The sequence below is a fragment of the Lineus longissimus genome, chromosome 12, assembly GCF_910592395.1.
Source record: "Lineus longissimus chromosome 12, tnLinLong1.2, whole genome shotgun sequence".
Taxonomy (NCBI): domain Eukaryota; kingdom Metazoa; phylum Nemertea; class Pilidiophora; order Heteronemertea; family Lineidae; genus Lineus; species Lineus longissimus.
In genome coordinates this window covers 10,926,905-10,940,302 of record NC_088319.1, presented here as the reverse complement: position 1 = coordinate 10,940,302, position 13,398 = coordinate 10,926,905, and the positions used below count along the sequence as shown (strand labels likewise).

The 13,398-nt window shown below is 40.2% G+C and overlaps 1 protein-coding gene and 1 long non-coding RNA gene across 7 annotated transcripts in view; both read left to right on the top strand.

Annotated features, from left to right (window-relative positions):
- LOC135497387 (uncharacterized) overlaps nucleotides 1-13,398 on the top strand; it is a 123,477-nt gene that overhangs the window by 26,523 nt on the left and 83,556 nt on the right. For 4 of the 6 annotated variants that reach the window (XM_064787250.1, XM_064787251.1, XM_064787254.1 and 1 more), the window contains exon 2: nucleotides 4,760-4,826. In XM_064787250.1, coding sequence (XP_064643320.1) covers nucleotides 4,768-4,826 — 59 coding nt within the window. In that variant the 5' untranslated portion in view covers nucleotides 4,760-4,767. The remainder of the gene's footprint in view (nucleotides 1-4,759; nucleotides 4,827-13,398) is intronic. The other 2 variants (XM_064787252.1, XM_064787253.1) reach the window with 1 other exon arrangement.
- Nucleotides 5,767-7,011, top strand: LOC135497088 (uncharacterized). Its single transcript, XR_010448760.1, has 2 exons — nucleotides 5,767-6,197; nucleotides 6,780-7,011. It is a non-coding gene; the product is annotated as an uncharacterized LOC135497088 (long non-coding RNA).

Sequence of the window (13,398 nt, the reverse complement as noted above, 5' to 3'; positions counted from 1 at the left end):
AAGAGAACCGCTGAGTTTATCATTAGATCGAAGTTGACTGTCTTAACAAGAAGAAGAGAAGAAGACTGATTCGTCTTTGTTGTTGATTATATTCCACAGAAAATTGTCCGGTTTCTGTTTTGCTACAATAGTTTCATCATCCTTGTTGCGCAATCTCCTATACTTCAAGTTCAAAGAATTGTTTACTTATTGGTACAGTCATCAATCTGCTGCGTTGGTTAATGGTATCCAGATGATCTGTGTGGATTTGTTTATCAGTAGCCATAACTGATCAAAGAATGTGTACATATATCCACATAAGAACCAAGGGAGCGTAACATAATCATACCGGTGGATACCAATTTCCGGACATATACTCGCCATAACCAAGTAAGGAGGACGTGTGGATCATGCTGATTCAACCAAGGCCTCGACCCTACCTTGACCATGATTTTGCCCGAAAAATGTCAATTAGTGTCCCAGCCGTTAGAGAGTCTTTGGCCCCCATGACCATAAAGCTAGCTATGCCCCTGATAAGTGCTTACTCCTTGAAACTGAAGCAAAAGTCCTCGAGGTCGTGAATGACATGATGTCATCAATAATAATTAATCACCAACGAAATTGACAATCATCTGAGAAAAGTTCATCCATAAATATATTTATGAATGACCTAATGTCAATACAATCATTTGCCATCGGTCTCTCTCCATCATTAATTCTCTGTTACCTGATGGCCTTGTCTGTTGCCAACAGAAATTGCGTCAAGAAGAGTAGCAATTGTATGAAAAGCAGGCAAGGTCAATATTCAGGTTCATTAGTTTCTCAATATTGGGACCCCACTAGGCGCCAATCACCTGAGAAATTGTCAGTCATCTGAGAAAATGGATTTATTATAGTTGGGTGACCCCAAGTATCAATACGACAGCATACCAATCGATAGCTGGGAAACTACTTTTGTGTTGTCCCCAGGCAATGACCTTCTTGCGGTGAGCAGTAGAAAATACTGGCCTTATTTTCAGAAGATGAGGGTATACACCAGTTGTGGTTGGCGGCCATTTTAGATTTTGGTGGCCATCTTGGATTTGAGGTGAAATCCTGATTCAGTATTTGTTTATCTGTCTGCACAACGGAAGTGTTGAAAGTTATATTCAGAGCTGGAATGGGCAATTGAACATTTTAAACTACCTTATGAATGGCGTTGGCTTTAAAGGGGTGCTGATTGGGTTGATCGCCAGGGGTCCAATAAACAAAATGTTGTAAATTTCTGTTGACAAATCGGCACAATATTGGAAAGTTAATGGACCGTACAAAAGAGAGCGTCAGCTGTGAAAATAGTGTCTGTTTCACGAGGCATGATGCCTTCTTTCGACATAATGTTCTATGATTATCCATGTTCTGGTACAAGATATAAAGGGTTGACCATAGATCCCACCATTTTGGCTGGAACTTGAAATCCTAAAGTGATTAGAACTCCTTCAAAACGAAGTGAATGCCAATTTCAAGGATAGGAGTTTGTTGGTAGTTTTCCAAAGAACAGCCTCCATATTTTTAAAAGGGCATTCACTTTGTTTGAAGAAGTGCTATTAATGCTTTATGATTTCAAGTTCTAGCTAAAAATAATGGTGGTACCTGATGATGGTCAACCCTTAAGTGATGCTCCACTTTGGAGAGTTGAGACACTGACCGACTCCAGTGTCGCATTTCATTAACTGCTGTCCCAGTCGACTACTTAACAATACCAATCCTTTTTGATTCCGTGCATATCGATTTTCATTTTACACACTGCCAATGTTAATTCCCTCAATCATGTCAATGGAACTGAGAAATTGACACAGCACACATGCCGAGTGAAACCGGAACTCATTGTCCATTTCACAGCCAATACCAATATATGATCGATCTCAACTGATAGAAACACGCTTATTCAGCTACCAGTATATTGATAAAAACTGTCTATCCTTTAGAGAGTTATGGTAACAGCTGTCTGAACATGTATTTACAAAGATCAGATTAGATCATCTGATGTGATCTACAGCATATGCTGCAGGAGGTGTTATGTGTTGGGACAATGAGGGACAGTGGGATGTGTATGCACAAAGACACACTTATGTATGTATTGTATTGACATCTTCTCCATATCTCATCTCTTAGGTGGCAGTGACAGGCTCTTGTCAGTAAATGGTTGAAGGGACAGACAAGACATGTCTTTCGTATCGCTACAAGACTAATTCTCATTTATTACTAAAAACATCACATATCAAACAAGTAAAGATTACAGCAATAGTATGCGGTGATTGGTTAATCTAAATAAGGTATTAATAAGGCGGAGCTTTAAATGCTGCTGAGAGTGTCAGTTCCGACAAAATGGTTAATCATGGCTAATTTCAGTGCAACGTACAACACATTATGTTTCCCCCCCTCAAGAAGAGCCTATACTGCCATCCCGTAACTGCTCTGCCAAGTAATACCCATAGCTCTGCTCTACCTGTATGGCAGCCAAGCAGTTGCCTCGATCATTTTTCGAGGCTAAAAAATGACATGCAGAAGTTGCACTCTGCTCAGCGACAAAGCGATTGCTGAGTCAAGTCGTTTGACATCCCGAAGATTGAAGCTTGAAAGGATGCTACTCTCTATTGGTCTGTAAGTGAACAAGATTGGTTAGGCGCACCCTTGAAACGTGAATGTCAATTTGAAAAGTAAGCTTGTAGATGACAGCCGTCTCCCCATGGGGAAGAGCACTTGCTGGCCTTTGCAATCTCGAGGGAACAAGTGGTGGATGATTCAGATTTCAGTTGACATAGGAACATTGGAACCAATAGATTTTATAGTCTAAGGTTACATGTACATGCCTCTGGCTTGTTCATTATACGTTTAGAGAAGTAGTTTAAGGAGTGCTGGGCGGTCTATGGTAAGGTGTTTGGGGGGGGGGGACTCATATTTATTGACCGCCCTGCTTTTGACCTTTGGCATGTCACTTAACGGTAATTGCCTTGACCTTTGAATGAGAGTATTAAAAAGATTCTGTGTACTGAGGAAACAGTAATATGATGAGGAAGGACAGAAAATTGACTGATGTCTTAAAAGTCTTTTTGTTTTGATGTTCTGATCTTGTTTTATCCGACAGTTTCTATCCTGTTTTCTTGCTTCAAAGTTTTCTAAAATCATATTTTGTTTATCCATTAATTTGCTATATTCTAAGCCTCTTTCTATATGAAGACAAAAGGGAAATCTACGTTAGTTATTCTCTTTTTACATTATACCATCTAATCTGTAAAATCAGATTTCTTTGCGGTATCTTATTCTCATAACCGCGGGTTGTACCACATGTAAACTTGCCAAGCGTTGTTTTCTTTCGATCACGTTTTTTTCTGTCTTCTGAGTATAATTTTGAATTTATAGCAGCCATTCCTTAAAAATTTGAAAGTTGTATTTGAATATATGTACATTGAATATAATATCCAATGGATATCCATTGAATATAAAATAAGCAAAACATTTACTGGACATAAGGTGGGAGTATATAGAATGGGGATATGAGTTTTCCTTTTATGGGACGGATAGTCCGGGCATGATTGGTGTGGCTGTATTGGTTTTTTCTTTTTTTGTCGTATTACGGGTCGTAATTTGAGACAACCACAAAACTGCTTGAAGGCATGAATTCGAAAATTTCTCGTTGCGTAAATTCATACTTTCATCATTGCCTTTGTGTAGACAGATATACTAATATTATAAAAACCAAGTTTTAGCAAATTCGTATGCAAGATAACGACACTACGGCATTGTGTATAACTGCATATCTATTTTCCTGGGGGGAGTTGCCCTTTAAGTGTAATTCTATCGACCTCTGATCATGTTTCAATCATAATATCATTGCACAGATTCTGGTTTCTTAGAAGAGATTAATTTCAATTATATTTAGAATATCGTGGTTAGAGAACGACTGAGGTAAAAATAAAAATAACGCATACCCATAATTGGTATAGTTAAATTGGTTTTGTTCTTTTTTTAGTTCGTATTTCTGGTTGTACCGTAATTTGAGAAAACCACAAAATTGCTCGAGGGCATGAAATACTACAAGTTTGGTACAGAGGCAGTTTTAAGATGCAGAGCATCCTCCTTGTGCTGGACCAGGACTCTATTTGTTGATGTCATCGTTCCGACCCTGCTTGAATAGAGTTGTGGTTAAGCAACGCAGAGAGTGGTTAATTGGTGGATGGGAGACCGAGAAACATGACACCCACAGCTTCTCGATTGTTTATTTGGCAATGCTGCAGGTTGGCGTGTTAGCTATCAGGTATCTGGGGAAACCAGTGGGTTGGAAAATGGTAGGCTGTCACCGGCAGGGCTTGCTGGGCTTGCTCTGAGCGCTAGCTTTGTGTGACGGAGCCTGAGGGATGACAGTAGTAGGTCTATTGTTCTATTGTTCTATTGTTCTATTGTTCTATTGTTCTATTGTTCTATATTGAAATAATATCTGTTGCGCTTCTCAAAGTTTGTTATACTGTGCTGTTCAATATATCTTATCATATATCGTTAATACATTGGCTATCAATGATGGTATTGCCTTTACTTTGAATGCAGAATAATAATTTGTATAGTGTTGGCTCCAATGGGAATACAGTGAATTGCATCACAACTTCAAGGGGTGATTTAGGCACCATTTGTTTTATTTCAGGGAGTCAACTTCTTGGCCAATACCACAGATGATCAGGTCTGGCCTGAAGGATAATCTTAAGATAAATGGGTGCACTTCAGATGTTTTTTCTGTTCCTTTTTGCAGGATCTGATATGACCAAATGGGACTACAATACCTTAAACGGATTCTGGATTACAACTTTGGTTTGTGAGTAAGATTTTCTGTTTCTCCTTCAATGTTTGTGCCGCAATTCGTCAATATTTTGTTGAAGTGGTGAAACGTCAAGACATTTGTCGTAAAAACTATTCCCATTTGGCAAATCGTTGACTTTCAGATACTGGTCATAAAAGGAGAAGAACATACCTTGTATCAAGAATAAATAAAGATGTAATGTCTATATGAATCCTTCGATATGTACTGTATCTTGTTTGTGTATTTTGAAGGTAATTTCGACTACTATGTACTGGGGGAAAATTGGTGCATATACTGCTCTGTTGGAAGGCAAATAGTGTGGCTTTTCGTGCCTATCCTTTGCCTTTAACACAGGTGCCCTGCATTATTTCCCCAGTGATGCAGTTCTTAATAACTTCAAAAATCACACCGTCTTAAATGCCGTGCTTGTTCATTGGGACGCTTCACGTTATCTTCAAAGGACTTAATGACTGTGATTCACTATTCAAAACCTGTTCCCTGATCTGATCCAAACGCTCTTGTGATGTTAGAATCGCGTTATTCAGGATTCTTTGTAAGTACGCTAGGTAACGACAAAACTCCATTATTTCAGACGTTAAGTAATGGGTTTGTTGTACCGGTGCGATGCAGTACAAATAACACCATGTCACTGTTTGCTTTCATCTGTTAAAATTAACAGGCTTTTGCGATAAACAGTTGTTGTCTCTGCGTGCTCTCCAGAGAATATTGCTGTTTTAGAGTAAAATATTGATTTGAGAGCTGAGCGTCAACTAGGACATTATAAGCGCCATAAACAATACTGAGAAAATCATTGAAATTGACTGAGAAGTGCCCTGAAATAAGCTAAATACATTTTCTTCTTTTTAGCTCAGCTGAAAAGCTGAGCTATTCATATGAGTAAATGGTAGAATGAGGGTCCGTCTGTCTGTCTGTCTGTCTGTCTGTCTGTCTGTCCGTTAAACAGGCACGTTTCAAAACTATGGCGGATAGGCGATAGATTTTCCCTCTGAGGCGTTGAGACCCTTCAGGACTCCTGAATAGACCAAATGTGGGTCCGGCAGGATGAGCGGTTTGGCCACTAGGTGGCACCAAGCGAAATTTTCCAAAAACTTTTCCAGCAGCTGATTTCTCAGTTGGGGATCATGAATCAAATCTAATTTTATAGAGCAAAGCTTTCTCTTTCATTATCAATAGGCGTAGTTCATGAATTTCTCACCAGGTGGTGTTACTGGCGCAATTTAGTGAGCACCCCCCAAGAAGAGCATTTTAAATTTCGCGCGAGTTATCCCACGTCCAATCACACATGCAGCGAACGTCACGTCTCGAGTCTGCGCAGTTCAGACGTAAGGAGACCATGCTATGGAATAGATCGCGTTCTGTCAATTCAGAGGTAAGTTCTCATTAAATTCACAATTTCATAGGCGATAATATTTGGCTGCTTGTGTTATTGCATGTTGATGACATTAGGGAAGGCTTGGATGTGATTAATTTGAAATAGTTCGTTGACGATCGTTGAAAAACGATCTGCGAAATGCAGCTTGGTTGGTCTGAGAAACGATGTCAAAGTCCGGCTTTAAATCATGGATTTCTCAACAAATAACTCTTGTCACATAGCAGAACTAATGTGAATAAACAAGACAATAATAAACATCGTTCTGATATCATCGGGTAAGGTTGCCAATGTACATAAACAGTGTAATTGAGGATCGACGCCAGCGATTTGAAATGTCAACAAACAGTAAATGCGATATGATACACACTGACACTTGCACACTGTACATAGCACAATGCTTCAAACGGGGCCGATTCATCACTCTTATCACAATGTATTCCCAATCATATCAATGAACTTCCTTGATCATTCGGCCCTAGCGCCTTATCAGTTGTTGTTGGCCTTGTATTTGATATAAAACTTGGCTAGCTTACCTATTCTATCAAAATTAAAATGTTATCTCCTCATCATGTTTTGCAGGACAGGAATGATCTGCAGCTGCATTTGAACATATTTGGTGACTACATCTCAAAGATGACCAAGAGAGAGGATCGAGCTATGACTTTGCACATCCCATCGACTTCGGTGTTCACCAGTGCAATCATCAGAAGAGCCAGGCAATTCTAGTATTCAAGTATTTCATTCTGTAATACTTACCTCAAAATTTACTAAATAAAGAAAACCGCATGTGGCAGTTGGTTAAAAAAATCAAGTCTATCTGTTTAAAGTTTTTACTTGCTATCATTATTATCAACATTTCAATGGTGGCATTCTGCTAAGGTTTGTTAAGAGTTTCACTTGACTTAAGCAGGGTGTACACTAGTAAAATATTAGCAACATTTTACCAACATTTTACCAACATTTTACCAACATTTTACCAACATTTTACGAACATTTTTACAACAATTTTGCAACAAGCCCTTCAAGGCCCTGTGTTCACTAGCAACAAAATTGCAACAAATTAGCAACATTTTTACAACATGTTGGTAAATTGTTGCAAACTTTTTAGTGGGAACAAAGGGAAATAGGTATTTTGGAGGGAAAGTGGATGATTCCAAGGAGAGAAGATGTGTTTTGAGTGCTTCTGCAGCAATTTTAGCTGTCATTGTTGAGAGACGGAAGAGGCGGCGAAATAACCAAAGAGAATATGGACCACGCCCTGGATCAAAATGAGAGTGGATGATGGGGCATACCACTGCCTGTTAAGGCCGCGTATCCATAGGGTATGCCCTTGTGTATTGTGGTGTTATGGCGTAACAGCCTTGTGACCTGGCACTATGCCCCGATTCTCCATTGGATATTCCTTTTTGGTCATGTAGGCCTTTGTAGTCCTCATTTCGCAGCGGTCAATCGCGTTTATCCGCACGCTGTCATTATTTCAGAAGACAATTTCTTATGAATATTGAAAATGAAAATACAAGTAACTTGTATTTTCACTTGCAACATCAAATTGACATGTACATGTATATAAAACCTGACTTTTAAGCAACAAATTACAGGTTCGTGCTTGTTATGATAATCATCAGTTTCGGGATCCCAGAGTAGTTCCCGTTGATGAACCTCTTGAATTAATTTCGCCTCAGACATTGCTTCCGTGTTGTTCACTCGCAAAAGAATGGACATGTTCAATCCCAATATGGGCCTATATTCCCAATCCACAGTGCATATATGCCCGCAATGTGACACGGCATAACCTATGGGAACGATCAATAACACCAACGAAGGTTCATTGTCCGTGTGGCGCGCCAGGCGGTAAAAAGGGAATGTTGTGCAGGGCACGGAACAGCCTATGGATACGCAGCCTAAAGGAGTTGCGGCTGACTGACAAGCCGTCACACAAAAACTTCTAGAAAAGGTTTCATCACCCTACGAAGCAAGACACTCACTTGAGAGTTGCTATACCTGCTTCTTGTTCAAGTCACATGAACTCCGGTAGATCACATGACGCAAATCCTATTTCTGATTGGCTGAAGAGTTTGCAACATTTTTACAACATGCAACAAAGAATTGCATTGCATTTAATTTGCAACAATTTTACAACATGTTGTAAGACGCGTTTTGCTCTGTACACACTACGCAACATTTTTGCAACATTTGTTGCAACTGGAAATGTAAAAATGTTGCTAATATTTTACTAGTGTACACAGGCCTTTAGGCAATAATAGAGTTGGGTAGAGCATTTTGTTAATGTTACCCTTTTAGTTAGGGAAACTGGTGCCTTCTGCATTAGGTGGACCCCACTTACTCATCTGTCAGACCGGCCTCACACGTCGGCAGTAGAGTTTAAGGTCCAGTCTGCGAGATTTACCTATTTCTACCCAGCCAAAAGCGGGTGATTGGGCTAGTCTCTCCATGTGATTCAATTCGCATGGATTCTTGTGTCCCGGTGCTGAAAGGATCCCTCCACAAGGGCAGACTACATCCGGTGGCACTGAAGTATGGAAGAAAGACAGAAGACGACCAATTTGCGAAAAGGATCATCATCATCATCATCATGGTAACAGCTGAGGATGAATCATGTTGCTGTGTGTAGAATTGATGGTCCAATATAGGTTAGGTTATCTGTTTGCGCACACATTGCAAGGGTGGAGCTTGCTTGAAGTAGATTGCGCCAGTCTACCGTAATTCACTGTTACACATCCAGAAGCTAATATCCTTAGGCTTTGAGTCCTTAGTTTAGTAGAGTTTGACGAGTAATGTAATATATACGAACAACGCAGCAACAACTCAGCTGAGCGCCAGGCCCTTGGGCCTCTTGTTCTTCAAAGCAACGCCGGTTCATCCAGAAATACAATCCTTGGTTCTCCCCGGGATCGAACCCAGGCCCTATTGCATAGTAGCCGGCAGTGTTAACCACTCGGCTATGAGGCTTCTTGAATAAATTTTCAAAAGTGACCATGCTACCAGTATCTAATATAATATTGGGTTAAGCACTTTTCCATGTTTCCCTGTTCAATTGAGCGCTTTTGGGATATCGTATTATTACCCCGGTCTCCGCAGAAATCAATCAGGGGTTTCAAGGAGCTACCAGAAGGCGCTCAGTAAGGGAACCAAGCAGTGACTCGAGGGAAGTCGAACCCATGACCTCTTGATCATGAGGCCAACTCTCTTCCAATGGGCTACCGCTGCCCCATCTGTATTCTGTAGTTGAAAGGCAACATTTGCATCTGAGATGTCTTTACGCTGTTGCTATTGTATAACAAAAGTCACAAACTGTTAATCTAGCACAATATTTTGCAGCAACTTAGAAATAATTGCGATCTCCGTTAATCAACTCGATCTTCCCACAAACTCTATCAACAATCATAACAAGACATTGTCATTACGCTAGCTGACAGATGCCAGTCAACGATAAATGACCTGAAAATTGCCTATGAATCGTGCTGATTTACCCACAATTCCTTAATCTAATTATGGGACGTTTTCCGGCTACGTGCATTCCGCCGCAACACCAGGCTAGGCCACATTGACATGGTTCTTTGTTTCTCAATTTGGCAAGCATCAGTTTGTCTAAAAAGGGAATGACGGTTATTTGGAAGGGAACAAATTGTCGGGGTAATGCTGAAAAGCTTTAGCTGTTTACAGGACCTGTTTTAAAGCAATGCTAATAGTAGTTAAAAAATTACCAATGCCCGCAATTTTTAACGAGTGTGTTCCGGTGTTAATGGTGTCTAAGAGCAGTCTCTGCCCCATTTGTTTTTTACCTCAGACTAATAGGCATTATCTTTCTGCAATTCATAACATTTTAGCAACTTTTCAAATAGTAAGTATGAGCAAGATGAGATATATTCCTTGGACAACAAACATGAACCTAAGTGGCTTTGGCCTAGCTTATTGTGGGGACAGTGATTTGATTTGTGTCATAAGGAAGGTCCGTTAGGTAAGCAGACGTACTAATATGGTGATTGATGGAATAGGCTAATAATAGCAATGTTGTTTTCATCCATATTAACTGCGGCATGGCAATTTGGTTGTTGGATGTGGGGCAATATCCCCATATCAACTATAGCCGCACTTACACCACCTGAAAATGGACCACCAATCTTGGTTCGGGAACCAATGCCGCACCATCGAAAATCCACCAAGCGCTTACACCAGCGCTGCAGCTAGTTATAAAATCCGGCTACAGATGGCGCGCAAACAATAAGCAGAACGCAGAAAGCCTAGGCAGAAAGCGCCATTTCGAAAGCGCCGCCTGGAGCCGAACCATCTAACTAGCTAATTGCCGATCCATTTGCGCTTACACCACGATAAAGCCGAGCTTTTAACAAGCCGGGCGAATTTGGACCATCAAGCTTGGTGGGACAAATTCGCTCGGCAATTTGTATCGGCAATGGATTGCCGAACCAATTTGTCGCGGCAATGTGGTGGTGTAAGTGCAATTGGTCCACCAATATTTCGTGGTGTAAGCGCAGCTATTTTGTTTGGTAAATATAGCAATGGAACTAATGAGATAAGCTAATAACATTGTGTGATTGCAATCTGCGGGATCACTGGCGTAGTAATTTGAATATGAGGGTGGGGCTACATATGTGTTCAAAGAACTAACTTCTGAAGGCCAATTAGTTTGCCTGGAGACACCACTATTTTGGCTTAAACTTGAAAATCCGAAAACAATTAGAACTCCTTCAAAATGAATTGAATGCCAATTTCAAGGGTGGGAGTCTGTTCTTTGTTTTCCAGAGAACACCCTCCCAGGTTTTAAAGGGACAATATAGACAGCAGCTAGGCAGGCAAGATAAAGTTACACAAAGCCGCCATTAGGACTCTCTCACATATCACAGTAGGTCGAAATAATTCACACTTGTACGAGGAATATATTTAGTGCTGAGTCTGACATGACCAAGGGCCCTACTGTGTGTACTAGTCACTTGAAGATGGCCAAATTAGCCCCTCTCCTCCTACCTATAGTCCCATTTTAAGCTTATACCCTTTATTAGCTATGGGCCTGGCCTGTACTGGGTTAACCTCAACTCCCTTGGGCGTGTGACAGTTTGGATACTTTAACGAGGTGTCTAACATCTGTATTGACCCTCTCTGCCAGCTATCCATCCATTTACTCTTGAGCTAAAGTTAAAATAGTAAAAAGTAAAAATAGGGCTAAGTGCCTTGCTCAAAGACATAGCGATGAAGAATTGCTGACCCATTTGAGAGTGAAACCTATGACCCCTTGGTTATATGTCTGACGCTGATCACCACATCGACTTTACTCTCTCTGTACTCATACAACCCATTTCCGTCTATCACTACCGGCCTTTCTATCAGGATTGTCGGGATGATGCACACCACCATCAAACAATAGCAAGATGTAAACATATTTGTGTACGTAGATGATTGTGCTATGAATGACAACGAACTGATATAAAGTGATAAAGATGAAGACTGCCGTGGCAAGTGCTGAGATAGGAAGTGAAACCAAGATAACAAGACTTTATAGTTGATACGTGCACTAGCTCTGTTTTATTTCGATCAACATTGTCTGCTCTTTGCTAAGTGATGAAAGACAAACATAAGAATACTACTTGCTCTACTTGAGTTTTGATGTGTGAGCCATACTTGATAAGTACATGAGTCATTTGCATTGATTGGGAAGGATGTCTGATATACTGTATTTCAAGAGACACTTCTTCTTAGATGTTCTTGTGTATTTTGAGGTGATACTCTCCAGGGACTAGAACTCCTCCAAGCGTAACTGGCATGTGTGCCACTTTGCTTGTTATCCATCTCCCACTGCTTTTGTCATTTGCTATTATACCAATTATTCTTCCCTATCCTTCTCCACTGCAGGTTTAATAAATTTCACAATAAACAGTTGAAAGTTTAGTGTGTTTCCAAAATTGGGTTTTTGAACCTTATAAAAGCATAAACAATGTCAAGCTTACCAAAGCTAAATATATTTAGCGTGAATCATTTCGACATACTGTGAGATGTGAGAGACCCCCATTGGCGACTTTGTGTAACTTTATCATGCCTGCCTAGCTGCTGCCTATAGTGTCCCTTTAAGAGAGGTGTGGGCCGAACTTTGGCACAATATTAGTTGTATCATCAAAACAAAGGAACGATATGTAACAAAAGAACGCCAGGTTACACTTCATCAAAGTCGCCGCTCTTTTCTTTCTTGCCTTCCTCAAGGTGGTGTTATTTCAGCTGATCTTCTTCCTAGAAAAATGCCTTGTTTGTTTCATTGCTGTATTGTTGGTAATTGCCCCCGGTAAGAAATACTACAGAGTCGCGCAGAAAACGTTTCCTCCACACGATGGATACACAATAGAACTCTATTTTGCAATGGAAAAGTTTTCTAGGCTACCCTGTATATTTTTAAAGAGATATGCCGTTCGTAATTCCTGCTCTTCGAGGAAATAGAAATGCAGTTATACACAATGCTGTAGTTTAGTTATCATGATTGCATCTTTGCTGAAATTTGGTGTGTATATAGTAGTTGTATCTCTGCCTACTCAATGGAAATGCTGGGGGGGGGGGGGTCAAAATCACAGTCAAAACTACATTTTATGAGTGGCTCTGAGGTGAATGACGTGATAGGGTGTGCTCTTGCCCTAACATCAGAGACAGCATGACCTTTATCCTTTCCAACAACAGTGCTTTCTGCTAATTGCTTTCTTAGCATCAAGCTTAGTGCCCATTGCAATGGGAACTTCTTTCAAAGTGTGCCACAAAGACTATGAAAATAACAATACTGCTGCAGCAAACAGAATGTTCTTTGAGCATACTTTGATGGAGAGGACTCGGGCCCTTACATCAAAAAGGACACTGAAGGTCAGGCAGTTGTAAACATTTTCCATTTCTTTTAAAAATTTGTTTGTCGGTTGTATCCAATTATCTTAATGGTGCCTATTTTAAGGCAACTTCTTTTGTGCGTGTTGCTGTTTAATAGGAAGTGTAACATTTTTGACGATATTATAAGGTCATTTCTCCTGGCAGTATTTTCGAAAAGCGATTCATTACGATTACTCAACTAGTTGTCAAACATCATTGGCAAAATTGATAGTGGTTGCATGAGATATAAAGGGTAGATTACCTTTTAATGCAACCTAATTGGAAAATACAAAATAAATAATATCGATAAAAGAATCACAAAAGT